Genomic DNA, 15,005 nt, shown 5'->3' on the forward strand with positions numbered 1-15,005 from the left:
GGCACGGCTTGGCACAACATCCCACTGCTCGGCGCTGCTGGGCAGGCCCTGGCTCGGTTTGGCGAGGGTTTGGCAGAGCTCGGGTGGGGCTTGGCACGACCTTGGCATGACCTTGGCACGACTCTGGCACGGCTTTGGCACGGCTTTGGCACGGCTTTGGCACGGCTTTGGTACGACCTTGGCAGGTTGGCACGGCGCGCCATGCCAAGGGCCCCGTGGGCGTGGTCAAGCGGAGGGGCGTGGCTAAAACAGAGGGGCGTGGCCGCCTCGGGGGCGTGTCCCCCGAGTGGGCGTGGCGGGGGCGTGCCCGGCGGGGGCGTGTCCGTATAGAAGGCGCGGCGGCGCGCGGCGCGGCGGCGGCGGGGCCATGAACGGGCTGCAGGGCTGGTGCGCGGTGCTGGACGTGCGGCCCCACGGCGAGAGCCCGGTGAGCCCCGGCCCCCCGGGACCCCCGGCCCGCGGGGGCCGCCCCTTCCTTCCCCCGGGGCTTCGGGGGGGCGGCTGGTGCCGGCGGGGGGGCCCCGGCGGGGAGGGGGGGCCGGGACGCGCCGTCGGTTGTGCCCGCCCGCCGCCCGGCATCGCCGCCCCGGCTTGTCCCGCCGCGCCCGGGCTCGCCCGGCAGCGGGGTTTGGGGCCGGGGCTCTGCGGGGGCCCTGCGGCCCCTCTCGGGCCCGGGGGTCCCCTCGGGGTGGGATTCCCGGGGTCCCCCCGTCCCGTCCGCGGGACCTTCGCTGGGCCGGCCCACGGGGGCTCGGATGGACCCCGCTGGGGCGGGCGAGGGCGGCGGAGCCCAGCGAGGGGTGCCCCGGTGGCGGCGTTGGGGTCCCACCGGCCCCCGTCACGCTTACGGGGGGCTCCCGGGAATCCCGGCCGGCACACGGTCCCGCGCCGTTGTCGAGCCACCCCCGAATAATGTGATTTTTTGGGTAACGCGCCCCTCGAGCGGCTCCCGGGCGCCGCGGGGCCGTGGCGGTGGGAGCGGCCGGCTGCGAGGCTGCTGTGGCGCTTGCTTCCCGGTTACAGCAGGGCCTCGCGTTTTTCCCTTCCTTATTGTTGGGTTTTCCCCATCGCCGTCAGCAGCCGGGCCATCGCCGCGAGGACGGGCCCTGGGTGGGGCTGGCAGCACCCCAAAGCCGGCCCCGCGCCGGCGCGGCGCCCCGATTTCCCTGCGAAGGGGGCGAAGCCGATGGCGGTTCTTGGTGATTTGGCTTTTTGCTCAGGTTTTGGCAAACGGAGGGATCCCTCGAAGGCGCCGGCGGCGGCAGAACTGCACTGCTGCTCGGCCGCCTTCCCCCGTGCCGGCGGCCGCCCGGCTCCCCGGCCCGAGCCCTGCCGGTGACTCAGCTCTGAGTCTCCCGAGCAGAGCCCTAATTCCCCGCAGCCTTCCCGGCCTTATAAGGAGCGATTGCAGAGTTGGGCTCGTTTGGCTAATGGGTTATTACGGTGATAAGCGCCTCTGTAACGCCGGTGATCTTCAAACACCGGAGCTGTTTGCTGCTGATCCTTGGCGATACCCTCTGGGTCAGGTCAGGCCTGTTCTTATTTAACAGTCGGGACAGACGGACGGACGGAGCGCCTTCCCTGTGGTTGCAAAATGCCGGCGTCGGGATCACCGGCTGTGGGTCCTCGGACGGTGCCGCCTCTCCTCCGCCCGGGACGTGGTTGGGATTAGCGTGGTTCCCTCTTCCCCGGGAGCAGCGTCGGTGCCTCTCCCTCCAGCCAAGCTTTTCCCAAGTGGGGTTTTTTGGGCTGGATGACAAAAAACAGACCGAAAGATGGAAAATCGGCTTCAGCATCCCTGAAAGCCCGTCCGTAGTCATCCTGGCCAATACTGCTCACCCTCGTTGCCAGGGGACCTGGCTCTTGCCGGGTGGTTGGACCCAAGGGGTCGCCGGGATTTTGGGAACGCCTCCTCGAAGGGCGCTGAACGGGAGCGCGGCCGTCCTGCCAAAAAGCTTCCAACTGCTGGGGCTTTGCTGCAGCCGTCACCCAAACCTGGCCAAGCCCTGCCGATCGCGGTTAGTTCCCGAGGCTGGTAGTGAAAGCACGGTAAAAAAGTAAACACGCGGTGCCGGGCTGGGGTGACTCGGGGTGCACGGCTGGAGCGTTAAGGAAGCGTTTTCCCTATGAGGTGGGGTTTTTTCCAAGCAGGAGGCGAGTGCAAGGCACTCCATCGTTCTCCCAGCACTGGCCGCATGGCAAAACCCTCCTGCCTTCCCCGGAAAACAACAGAGGGGCCCTGAAACCCGCTGCCCCCTCCGCTCCGGGGCTGTGACGGGGGGCAGAGCGGATTTAATGCCAGCCAGGAGGCAAAGGAGCAGGGCAGGGGAGTCCCCACGGCTCCGCTCCTCCTGCCCCAGCCGAATTCGGCACCCTGGAGGTGCAGGTTGCCGTCTGCCGGCCGTGGCATCCCTCGGGGTCGCTCCACTTTATCTTGGAAACAGCCCTGGCGCCAGCAAGGAGCCGATGAAACTTTGGCTGCAGGACGGTAAGAGCAAAGCCCAAAAATAACCGTGCGGGAGCGTCGCCGGGGACCGGCGCACCGGCGGTGCGTGAGACGGAGCCAAGTTAAGCGCCTCTTCTCCTCCCCTCCGCCCGCCCGGCCCCGGCCAGGCGCAGCTCGCCGCAGCCAGGCTGCTGCAGACAAACAAGCTGGGCAGGGAGGGGTTTGCTGTAACCGGCTGCGCCTTCCACCGCCTGCACCTGCCTCGGCCTCCCGAAAAGCATTCGCCGCGCTGGAAAAGCTGGTTTTCTCCCCCGGTGGTCCAGAGAGCCTCGCTCAAACGTCCATCTTGGGTCTTGCCGTCCCTCTGTCCCCTCCGTGCTTCTGCTGTGGAGGAGGACGGAGGCGGCGGAGCCTTCCCCCGCCGGCATTTGCATGGGTGGTTTCCTGGTTGTTTGACCCGAGGTTTGGTAGCGCCGGTGCCGGTTGGGAAGGCACCGGCTGCTCTTCGCTTCCTGCCGCAGCCGGTTTGCGTTTATCCAGGAGCAGGTTTTTTTGGGGTCTGCTGGGACGGAAAGTGCCCATGTGCCGACTCCGGGTAGTTTTGGCTGCGGGGATGGAAATGGGCCGGTGCTTGTTCCTTATGGCAGCGAATCTTCCCCAGGTGAGCGATTTCCTTGGCAGCGTCCCACCCTCACGCAGGCTTGACAGGACGGGGATGGCGAAGGCGAATCCTGCCGCTTGTAAACAAAGCTGCGAGTAAGGACGCGTGAAGGCACTGACGTGCTGCCGGCGGCTCTGCCGGGCCCGTGCCGTGCCGAGGCTGCTGCCCTGCCGTCGCCAGCCGCTCCGTGCTCCTACCCCTGGCCTTGCCCTGCGTCCCATTTGCTTTAGGCAGCACGAAGGCGATGCTTCGCAGGCAGGTGCTGCTGTGAGCCGTGTTCCCCGCCGTAAAACCCCGAGCGCTTCTTGCATCTTCCCCAAAGCACGGAGCACGCTGCGTCCGGCTGCTCGTGGAGTTGCCAACTTCTCGGGTCTTGCCGAGGAAAAGATTTCCTGGAGTGAAAGTTGCAGACAAGTCTCTGGTCAAACGATCAGCGCTGCCAGGTGCTGCCGGGTGCTGGCAGAGCCCAAGTGAAGCTCCTCTTGGATAATTGTCTTGCCGGGGGAACGGAGGGGTCTGGCGTGTGCTGGGGAGCTGTAGGAGGGCTCCTCGTTTCCCAGGGAGCCGGCGGTTGTGCGAGCAGCGTATACAAAATATTTTGGAAACAAACAGATGGCTTGTCGAGACTTGGATGGCGAGGAGAGCGCTTGGAAGCGGGGAGGCAGAAATAACCTTGATGTTGCTTTTGGAGAGCAGGAGGCTGACGTGGCCGAGGTGTGGCGAGGGGCGGGCGCCTGGCGCTGCGCGGGCACCTACCCCGGCTCCGCGGTGCTGCCGCCTGCGAGCCCGCTGCTGTGGCTGTCGTGCGCCGAGCAGCTCCTGCTTTTGGGGTCACTTTTAGTAAGGACGATGAGCGACGGCTGCCCGGGAACCGGTGAGGTCTGTCCGAGATAGGGGGGTTGTGCTGTGCCGTGGGTGCGCGGTGCCGAGCTGCGGATGGAGAGTGAGCAACCCACGGACCGTTTTGGGTGTCCGTGTGCTGCTTTAGGGCTCTTTATACGCTCCGGGTATCGCCTCGAAAGCTTGCTGAGCTTTGCACGGTGCTGGACGTGGCTGAAACGCCTCTTTGGTGGGTGGCACTGGTAGGAAGGCTTTGGGTGAGGAGTTAAGCGGTGAAGGCAAACCAGGTCCTGGCTGGAGCCTCTGGGGATGCCCGTGGCCACAACCCAGGGAGCGCCCAGCCGCCCGTCTTGCTGGCTGCTGCCAAAACGGGCTCCGCTCGGCCGGGGCTGTGCGGGCAGAGGACAGGCAGAGCCGTGGGAGTGCGTGGCCATCGCGGTAGGGCAGGGAGAAGGGTGAATCTGGCAAGGTCCCGGCGTGTGGGCTGGGGACGGCTGCTTTCGCCCTTCTCCGGGGCTGCTACCGAATGCCGTGCGTCGGCCCCGCCATAGCCGATGAGGGCCATGACTCCTGGCAGAGGAGGGCATGCAGGAAAGCGAGCCTGGCAATCGCTTCTCCAGCCCGTCTGCATTACCTCAGCCTTGGCTGGGCCGCAGCTCCTCCAAGCCCTGATGGGTTTGATAAACGTAGCTGTCGTGCGCTCGCTATTACTCATTTTAATGCCAGCGTTACTTCGCGGGCTGCAGCTCAAACCGAGGGGGAAGGCAGCTTGTACCCGCGCCGGCAGCGATGCTGACCCGGCTCTCGGCTCATACCGGAGCTGGATGCGAAAAGGCTTTCAGGGAATTCTAAAACTAAAACCTGCCTCTTGTTTTAGGAGAGCGTGAAGGTGCTGCGGCTGACTCTGCCGAATGACCTCCCGGGCGACAGGCGCGAGCAGGCGAAGCAGAAGGTAGGTCTCCCCCGCGGCTCGGTTTGGAGTTGAAAATACAAATTTGTGAGTTAACTTAGGGAGGGGGGAGCGGGCGTTTGGTGGAGGATCGGTTGCTTTATGCTTTGTGAACTAGAAAATTCACCTCCTGGTCTGTTAAACGTTTTGGTGCCGGTTCCCGCGGCTGTGCTCGGCACCGCGTTCCTCTGCGAAGGTGCATGATGCTCATTTGACTGGAGCCGGGCGAACCGTTCCAGCCAGTCTCGCCTCTCTGAAAGCCCTGCTGCCTCTGTCTCTTGCAGCCGGTGGGAAAAGCCTTCGCCATGGTGGCCAACAGATCCAGCAACGGTCACTCCCTGGCCTCCGAGTGCATCAAGTCCAATGACGGCGATGAGGAGATCATCAAGGTACGGTCCCTGGCTCCCTGGCTCTGTTGCAAAGCGGTCCTGTTTCATAATTGGGGCTGGAGAAAAGCTTTTGTCTGAAGCTACACCAGCAAAAAGCTCCCCAGCGTAGCTCCCGATCGGGCGGGCAGGAGGCTCGGTGCGGTGCTGCCGGTGGGCAGCGCCAGCTCGGTGAGCTTCCCCGGCGCTGGGGGGATGCAGCATGAAGCTGGGGCAGCTGCGGTGGGTCTGCGGGGTGGGGGTCACGCAGCAGGAGGAGCGGCTTCAAAAAACGCCAGGGAAGGTTAACTGCGAAGGGAAAAGCTGCGGACAACGTGTCCAGGAAGCGGTGAGATCCAGTGTCCGCATCCCTGCGGAGCTGGGCGTGCTGCTGGCATCGCTGGTGGGAGTCGGGACGGTCTGACCCGCTGCCGCCGTCTCTCCTGGGCAGGTCTATCTCAAGGCGCGGGCCGAGGGCAGCGTGAACCACGAGGAGCACGTCAACCAGCTGAAAAGTGAAGTTCGTTACATTCAAGAGGTAGTTAACGTCCGCGGGGGGCTCTGGCTTGCACGCTGCTGCCTGGACCCGCGGGGGCTTGCGGCGAGGGTCCGGGGCGCTCTGCTTCCCCGGGGACGTCCCGCGGGGTTTCACGCGAGCGGGCGGCGATGCCCGCGCCGGCTGCGGCGCTCGAGCCCCGGCTGAGCCCCAACCGCTCCGGCAAACTGGCAGCAGAGCTGAACACCGCAGTTTGTTGACTTGCCCGTACAGGGCAGCAGTCTAATCAAGCCCCATAAATTAATTCAGCCTGACTAATTGCTCTGCTATATGGACTGAATTTGAAGAGAATTGCGTGATGACTTTCCCCCAAGGCTGTCCCCTGCATGCCTGGGTGCGGCACAACCAGAGCCTCTTGTTAAAAGGCAGTTTCTTTGGTATGTCTCATCTCCCAAAGTAAACTGGATGATGCGGCTCTTGGAAGATTAACCCTTTCCTCTGCTCCTGGTGGGGATGTTATTTCTGGAGAGCTGGTTGCAAGGCACGGATGCGGTTGCATGCATGTTCTGGTCTGGGCAGCTTGGCCTAAAATAAATAAAAAGAGAAAAAGGGTGGGGGGGGAAAAATTGAGTTTGCTCTCATGGGGGAGTTTCTGTGCTGGGTGCTGGCCCCAGGGAGCAGCAAGGGGCAGATCTGGTAGGGCGGCCTCCAGATCTCGTACGTCATCCTTCTGACTCCTCTGCCAAAACGCATGTTTTTCCCCCCCGCCAAAAGAAAACAGCCTGTTCCCGCTGCCTCCTGCCTGCAACCCAGACCTGCCTGGCTCCTGCCTGGCTCCTGCCTGCCCAGGGCGGCAGCGCTCCGGGGGTGTTGCTCACCCAGACCTTATCTCGCAGCCACCTGGGTGCCGCAGTTTTTGTGCGTGATCCTTCCCATTCCTGGGGCTTCGACTTCAGCTCTTCTGATCTTGGCTTTCCCGTAGCTCCCCACAGCTCGGATGGAAACAGGAGTCGGGTTTTAAAAGGGCCTCTTAGCAATAGTTGAGCGGGACTTAGGCCTCGTCTGGCCGCAAAGGCTGCGTGTAGCCCTGTCAGAACAGCTGAAGCAGCATAACCGTGCCGTACGACTTAATCCTGCATGTGAAAACCAGAGAATAAGCTAAACCAGTAAGTCACGGTGGCGGTACCAGTCTGTCCGCATCCAAGAGAAGTGCCCTGCGCTGGGTCGTGGTGTAAAAACCCCAGGGATGTCTTGATCCGGCTGGATCAAAGTCACAGATCGCTGTCCCCAGGTTCAGGGCTCGGTTGCCGACCCGAGAGCCGCACGTCGTGCTCTTGCCTTGTCCCTTGTTCTGCCGCTGCCCGGTCTCCGGCAAACTGCTTCGCCCCAGCGCCTTGGGCATCTAAAATCAAGGGGTAGGGATGAAGCCACGCTGTTAATGCTTTGAGAAAGCTTTTCTTTGAAAAGCGTTGGGGCAGCGTTTGCTGTAAAAGCCTGTAAATCATTCCTCTGGCTCACTTGCTCTGACTAATTCGAGTAGCTGCGAGTCAAGACTGTACTTGTCGGCGTCCTGCAGCATGGCAGAGAGGGAGCTGGGGAACAGCAAGGGTCTTCTCAGCACTTCAAAGGTGAAGTCGATGACTAATGCATGAAAAATCAGTAGCGTCTCCAGATTGTTGCTTGGTTTTTTGGTTTTTTTAATTTTTATTTTTTTTTCTTCCCGTGATGGTGTGGGACAGCTGCCTCGCAAGGATCGTGTCTGCCAGGGACGGTGCTGCTTGCAGGCAGGGCTGTAGTAAAACCAGACGGTCAGGCTGGCAGAGAAGCCATCGATTGTGTATCGGCGCAGGGCATCGTAGCGGCCGCCGCGCCTTCGTTTGATTTCTGTTAGGCTGAGTGACACTGTCCATGCAGATCAAGCTAAATTGACTTGCCTTTGCCAGGCTAGAAGTTCTTTGAAGAAGCTGCGGGAAGACTTAAGTAGTAAACTTGAGAACAGACAAGGAGATAAACAGCACGCACAGGTAATGGGAGCATTTCTCGGGCGTTAAATGACGTTGACTTATTAAAAAGATGTCATCTTCGGGTCCGGAAAATGATAGAAGGGGCCTTAAAGATCGAGGCGCTCGTGGCGAGTGAAAGCCACGTTGGCACTGTTCACAGGCAAAAGTCAGAACCCACACAAGCACGTAACGAGGAGTCAGTAAGCAAAACGCATTGGCCGGCCAAATGCACCGTTGCATGCTCGTTTGCAGAAAAGCCCCTCGGTTTCGAGTTGCTGCGGTGCCCCAGAGCTAGCTGTCTGCATGCGACTGCGCTCTCGCGCGAGCGGCTCTGCCGGCCGGCGTTACATCCCTGTCCGTCTGTCCTTCGTTTACGTAGGTCATGCTGGAAGAGCAGAACGGGAGCTGGCTGTACCCCGAGCGGCTGCGTGCCGACTCCTGGGAGGAGCAGGTATGGAGCTGAAGAGGGGGATTTCAGCGCTGTGGGAAGAAAGAGCGGGTTTGGTTTGGGATCTTCCTCCCAGCAGGTGACTTTGAACCTGTTCGGCACACGATCGGGCGCTCCTGCAGCAAGCTCTAGTCTTTTTGTCAGGGTCAGATCAGAAACAGAGTGCAGCTCTGTTAGAGCAAGAAAGATGTGCAGAATGGGTTTTCAAACCTCTGCACACGAGAGTTTTTTAGCAGGAGGGGTAACAGGAATCTTAAGCTGGTAAATGTTTCTCCAGCTCTTCATCTTTCCGCTGGCTGGGGCAGATGCTCTGGGCTGGGGTTTCGGGCTGGGTTGCTGCGGACCTGGTTCACGTTGCAGGGTTTCAGGTTGCCCAAGCGCAGATCAGGATGGCATCCAGCAAACAGGGCTTGGAAGGCAACCAAGGGGTACTGCGCGCGCTACCTTGAGGGCTGGAAGCTGTCGCTCGAGCGTGGGAGGCGAGGACAGGAGCGCCTTTCATTTTTTCAAGCTGAGAAGTGATGTTGCAGGCTTTGTCACCAACAGCGCTGCCCACGTTGGGGTGGAGGGCTCCTCTGGTAACTCCCGACTGCTCATCCTCTCCTGTTACCGTCTCCGCAGGAGGAGGACTGCTCAGGTGAAGACGTGGAAAAGATCCGACAGACGGCAAAGAGGCTGTTCGCAAAGCTGCAGGAGGCTGAAAAGCGCCATCAGTTGGAAAAGAAAGCCTTTGAGGTGACTACGCTGCACACTTCTCTGCTGGGAAAGTGTGATTTTTATTTTATATTGGTATTTCTTTTCTTTTTGGAAGTCTGAGGAGCTGCATGGGCACGCGAGTTTGGGCTGCCAGGGGTGCCTGGCTTCTCCTTGTAGAGCAGCGGGCTCAGTGCGCGCTGTTAAAATACACCGGGGAGTCCAGACCTGGCCAGAGCCCAGCAAACTGCCTCCCTGGTGGCCCCCGCGAGTCTGAAGACACGGATGCTTTCCCGGTTAAAAATCACATAAAATAAAAGCGGCAGCCAGGGCGGAAGGCGGTCCCCCCAAACTCTGCTGAGCCTTTCCGACTGTAGCCAGGCTCGGTGTGCAAGAGCGGTGTTTTGTGGGGAGCGGGGACCGCCGGGGTGTCCCAGCGGGTCAAGCGGACACCGAGTCTGTGGTTCCCAGCCACGGTGCTGGGCTGCTGCGGCCGTGCTGGCCGTTGTGGTCTCTCTTGGAGCTCAGCCTCTTCGTCTGCAGGGCTGTTGGCCGTAGAGGGGGCGAGCTGACCGGGAGGCACCCGGACCCATCGCACGGGTCTCCTCGCCTGCCAAGCGGCGCTGACGAAGCTGCCACATTCGCTGCCCTCCCTTCCTCAGCCCTGGTGATTAATGGTCCCCTTCCGTGTGTCTTCTAGTGACTGCTCATGTCCCGGATGGGCTGGGCCTGACCGCGTCACCCCGCAGCTCCGAGCGCTGGTGGCAGCGGTGACATCCCGGCTGGCATCCTGTCCCGCAGACCAAACTGGTCCTGGGAACCCTGGGGGGGTCCCCGCAGCGGGACGGGGGACAGCATCCGCTGGGGAAGTGGGTTTGAGTGGTGACCGCTTCCTCCGGCACGGGGACATCTGCCTGCCCGCAGCGGTGGCACGTGCCCCGAGGCCGTCTGTCCTTGCCTGTGGGAAGTCGTGTGGTTCGGCGGTGTTTTGGGGTCTTTGGTCGGCTGTGATGCTGACCGTGGGCTCTGAGCCCGGATGGAGATCCCGGGGATGGCAGGGATGGGTGTTGCGGCAGTTGTTGGTCGTGCCGGCACTACCCAGACGTTCTCGGTCTGCCCTGTGGTCTGAGCCTGCTCTCCAGCTGTCCTGGGGACCCACGGGGACACCCTTGTCCCCTCGCGGCTCCTGAGCCGCTGATGCAGGCCTGGGGCTGGCTGCCGAGGCCGGTTCCTTGGGCAGGCGGCCTGCGAGGAGCCTGCAAACAGCCCCAGAGCGCGCGTGGCTGAGAACGAACTCGGCCCTTGCGTTTGAGGAGCCTTTATTGCTACAGCATTTAGGCGCTCGCTCCTTTGAAGTGCTTTGAAGCCGGGGAGCTTTCTGAAGAACCTCTTCTCTCTGAAGCACGTCGGGCTGTTCGCTGAGACGCCCGGCTGCCTTCAGCAAAATCTGCCTGCCAAGGCTTCGAGCGCCGGTGCGGCTTCAAAACATTGCCGGGGAGAAGGGCTCCGGCGGCTCGGGCGTCCGGGCGCGCAGGGTCGGGGGTAAAGGCGTCTCCGTCTTGTTTGCAGAGGACGGTCTCGCAGTACCAGGAGGAAGCGGAGCAGGCGAGCTCTGCCCTGCGGAGAGCGGAGAGGAGCGTGGTGGAGAAGGAGGTGCAGGTGGATGAGCTGCAGCGGCTCCTGGCAGGGATGGAGAAGGTACCGGCCCCGAAGCCGTGGTGGGGCCGATGGGATGAGCGGAGCTGCCTGGTCCTGCTCTGCTGTGGGGAGGAATGGGAAGGGCTGGTGGGGATGAGTTTGGCGGTGCTCAGCGCAGACCCCGCAGCGGGTCCTGGACCGGCTGCAGGCCACCCACCGTACAGAGGGTTTGACTTCCCAGCCAGGTTTAACCCAAAAGCACTGGGCAAAGCCAGCTGCGGGGAACGGCTGCAAATCGACTGTTGCTGATTTAGACTTGCATTTCTCAGGTCTAGAAGATCTGGTCGGTCTGTGCAAACTCTTCCAGGTATCCTGGAAATGAGCGCACAGTCTAGACAGCCGCCCGGTTCTTCTTCTCATGGGGGCATTAACACAACCTCCAGCCTTGATTATTTTTTTTTTTCAGCTGTGGCGTGCTCATAATAACATTAAAGTCATAAATCTAACAGTGCAGCATGAGCACGGAGTGATCTGGGACTGCCTTCCCTGGCCCGACAGCAGGGAAGGGGACGGGTTGGTGCCTTGCCTGTAACCTGGGGGTAAAGGAGTGGGACGTCTGCTGTCGGTCATCTCTGCGGCTGCTCTTGTCTGTCTGTCTGTCTGTCTCTCACATGTAAATTGAATGCTCGTGAAAACAACCCACAGATTGAGCGGGGAGGCTGAGCTGAGCCCGCCTGGCTCCCTGGGTGTTTGTAGTCCGCTGCTGCGCGGCGGCGGCCAAGGAGCATGTGTTGCGACTTGTTCCCGTGCGTGTAACTCAGCCTCTCGCTCTGCCGCAGGAGCACAGGAGTTTGCTGCTGAAGATGAAAGAGGGCGAAGCAGAGCTGGCGAGGCTGAGAAGCGTGGAAGGTGACAAGCTCGCCGAACAAGACCGGTGAGGCTTGGCCTCCGGTGAGGCTGCCAACTCCGGAGCAAGCCCACGCCGCTGGGTCGGGGTGTCAGCTCGCTGGGGCATGACTGCACATTCCTGCGAAGGGCGTGCTTGCTCTCTGGCTTGCAAAACAGCACCCTACTCCCAGGAGCTGACTAATCTCCAAATACCTCCCGCAGTTTTGCCCCGCTCCGAGAGATGCGGAGCTCCGGAGCCGGGCTGCCCGGAGACCTCTAGCGGCCTCGCTGCGGGCTGGGAGCTTGGGGCAGGTCCTGCCCTGTTTGGGGAGCCTCCGGAACAGCCGATTCTCCCCGTAACGTTGGATTTGTTCCACCCAGCCGGCATCCTTCTGCTCCAGGGGCTAATTGGCAATGGCTTGCTTGTTTCTGGAAGGCCTTGTTTGTGGCCTGACTCTTCCTGATGTTCCTGTGTCCCTGCAGCCTGTGGTTGCTAGTCTTTGTGGCTCCTGCTTGAATAGGTTTTGTCTCTGCCTCTCCTTACCTCGTCTAGTCAAAATATTTCAAGACCTGTGTGGCTGTAGAGGAGAGCTGGCTGATAAAAGCTGCTCTGGGCATCGCTGGGTGGGTGCTCCCTTGCTCCTGGACTCTTGTCGTCTTTTCCCAGGTCAGCCCAGCTGGAGAAGGAGGTGGCCATGCTGCGGGAGAAGATACACCATCTGGACGACATGCTGAAAAGCCAGCAACGCAAAGTCCGCCAGATGATCGAGCAGGTGGGAGGACGGATAGGGGAGAGCGTGGCTCGGAGGGGACCGACAAAGTGAGAAAGGAGGGGAAAAAAACCCCTCAAACTCTTCAGCTGGTTGGAAGCGAAGAATTGCTGGTTTGTGGGGCCGAGTCCCTTTGCAAACCAAAGGGACACAAGTCCACAGGCAGCCCGGAGCCCTGTGCTGCAGCGGGGACTGAGCTGGGGCGCGAGCTGCCCTGGGCCGGGGCAGCGATAAAAGCAGTGCAAGGGGAGTGCTGCCTGGCCTGTGAAGGAGTTAAATCTCAAGCTGTGTGAGCAGAGGCTCCTTCACCTGGGGCTTAATTCTCAGACTTAACTTGAGGCTTTTTTTGATTGCTTTTATGCAGAGCTTGGAGTTAATGTTGTGGGTGTTCACAGGCAGGAGGGAGGCTGGCTAAGCTGCCCTCCTTCCTAGACGTTCCTCCAGCCCAGCCGTACACGAGAGGGATTTTCAGTCGCTGTGAACTTTTCTCTTGCAGCTCCAGAACTCCAAAACGGTGATTCAGGCCAAAGATGCCGTGATCCAGGAGCTCAAGGAGAGAGTCGCTTACTTGGAGGCTGAGGTGCGTCTTAGCGGGGCCGTTTCTGGGGTGCACGAGGTCCGCTCTGAGCTCAGACCCTCTCGTTGAAACCTCCCGGCGTGACCGGCTTTGCACGCCCGCGGGTGGCGGCTGGGCTCCCTCGCAGCGATGAGCTTCGCTCTGGGCAGAGCGGCCAGCACCAAAGCCCTTCCCTTGCACCCACCCCTGCTTCGCCTAGGAAAACGTGCCCTCCGCAGCCCCGAGGGCCGTGCTGGCTCTCGGAGCTGGCGTGATGGTTTCCAACGCAGCCGGAGTTGCTGGAGCAGCTGTGAGCTCAAGCCGAGTCCAAAATAATCTCATCAAGCACATTTCTCTGGCAGCAAAACCCTTCTTGCTTACAGAGCCGCAGCTGAGTGCGTGCGTGTCAGAAATTAAAATTGCATTCCGGCCTCTAGGATTGTAACAAATGTCAAACCTCTCTCCTTTTTTGGATAAAATGTGAGCCTGCATCGGCACTTCTAGTGGTTCCTTCCCTCCTCAGTGACTTATTTTGCTGATTTCTGCATGGGGACGGTGTGTGTGAGCACAGCCAGCCGCAAACCCAGGCGGAAAACATCCAACGAGAGAGATTGTGTGCTGGTGGGTTTCCATGTCGGGTGTTCAGCAGGTCTTACAAACCATGCCGGCTCTCCTTTGGCGAGCAGTCCCTGTGTAGGGCTGGATTTTATTTCCCTCAAGGAAAAGCTGCCCCGTTGCAAGCGATTATACTGGAGCATTCCTCGGCACACGATCGGCGTGCCCGCAGCCCGCCTGTTCCCCGCTGCCCGTCGCTAACCGTGGCTCCGTCTCTTGCAGAACCTGGAGATGCACGACCGCATAGAGCACTTGATCGAGAAGCAAGTCAGTCGGGGCGGCCACAGCTCCAGAGTGCGCTCGAAGTCGGAGTACGTGAGCAGGTACGTGGGGCGCCCGTACCCTCCCGCGAGGCGGGGGAGCCGGCCTGGCTGCTCAGGGGCTTCATCGGCAGGCCCTCGTCTGGGGCAGCGGGAGCTGCAGGCTGGGAGATGATGCTGGACGCAGGGATGTTCTTCTGGAAGCGCGCTGTATTTTTTGTCTGTTTGCAGAGAGGCCGCTGTTCCTGCATCCCTCCCTCAGGGGAGCGGAGGTCCTGCCCGCGGGCGCTTTTGGGGGGAGCCATCGCGGACAGGGCTGGGGCAGGACCTCTCCCGCAGGTTTTCCCCCTCCAGCCCCGTCCAGTTCGTCTGCCTCAACAAATCCTTTCTCTCTTGCAGCAAAAGGGTGACGGGCCCCAAGCCGCTGCCTCTCATTCGAGTAGTGGAAACATGAGTTTCGAGGGCCGGTCCGAGCTGAAGACTCTCCCCTTGTTATCGTTGACTGGATTTCCCTGCTTGACTGCCATCCTCTGGCCTCTGTGCTCCCGGAGTCTCCCCGGAGCTGTCGGCGGAGGGCTGTGCCCTGGAGAACTGTGGCAGCCGAGGACAGACGTAGCGGGGCGGTCCTGGCAGAGGAAGGAGGTTTGCGAAGCATCCGCATCGCTGTCCCCACTGGGTCCCAAGGTCGCACGGATGCCAGTTTGGAGGCTGGGACCAGCCGGCGCCAGCGCGGACGCGGCGGCTCTCTGGCTGGAGAGCCAGGCTCGCTTTCCCTGGTCAGTCCTGGGTTTGCCGGGGTTGCTCTGCGAGAGCAGCCTTTGCTTCTGAAGGGCCTCGTCCGAACAGAGCCCCCACTTCAGCTTGCAGCTTGCCAACGTGGACTTGGGGTCTAACCTTTTTCGGTTTAAAAAAAAAAAAAAATTCACTCTTACAAAGAAAGAAATCCTCCTGAAACTGGACTCCTTCCTACAAGAAAGCCCAAATCCTGACAAGTTGGGAGCCTCCACCTCCGATCTCCAGCACATATCTGGCTGCTCCGGACTTGGCAAAGGCTCACGTGGCCAAAAATCAGTGTATCACCATGCTTTTCCCAAGAGCGTAGAGAAATTGTACCCGACGTACGTGTAGTGTTTAAACCCAGAGGCTGTTTGGTTTGTTACCTGTATTTATTTCAATAAATTATTGGTGTCTTCCAATGATGTGGTGACAGGCACGATCGCTGCTGTCCGCCTCCACGGGAGCGCAGCTGAGGACTGCCTGTCCCATGGTTGAACTGGAAAATACCAAGCAGCGTCCTCTGGGCTTGCCAGTTGCTACCTGTCTTGTGCGCGCCCGTGCTCGGGAAAGGAGCTTGGGTACGACTAGAGGGAAGTCGTT

The 15,005-nt window shown here is 60.9% G+C and overlaps 1 protein-coding gene across 1 annotated transcript; it reads left to right on the forward strand.

Moving 5' to 3' along the window:
- Positions 1-367: 367 nt before the first annotated feature.
- Positions 368-14,153, forward strand: TUFT1 (tuftelin 1; the record flags this gene model as incomplete). The annotated part of the gene is made up of 13 exons (XM_082332840.1): positions 368-427; positions 4,825-4,899; positions 5,181-5,285; positions 5,713-5,799; positions 7,701-7,781; positions 8,140-8,211; positions 8,830-8,943; positions 10,471-10,599; positions 11,379-11,473; positions 12,095-12,200; positions 12,694-12,777; positions 13,591-13,691; positions 14,028-14,153. The coding sequence occupies 13 exons, from the start codon at positions 368-370 to the stop codon at positions 14,080-14,082; spliced, it is 1,164 nt and encodes a 387-aa protein (XP_082188966.1). The 3' UTR covers positions 14,083-14,153.
- Positions 14,154-15,005: the final 852 nt, after the last annotated feature.

This window comes from Platalea leucorodia, assembly GCF_965183815.1.
Source record: "Platalea leucorodia genome assembly, chromosome: 24".
NCBI lineage: Eukaryota > Metazoa > Chordata > Aves > Pelecaniformes > Threskiornithidae > Platalea > Platalea leucorodia.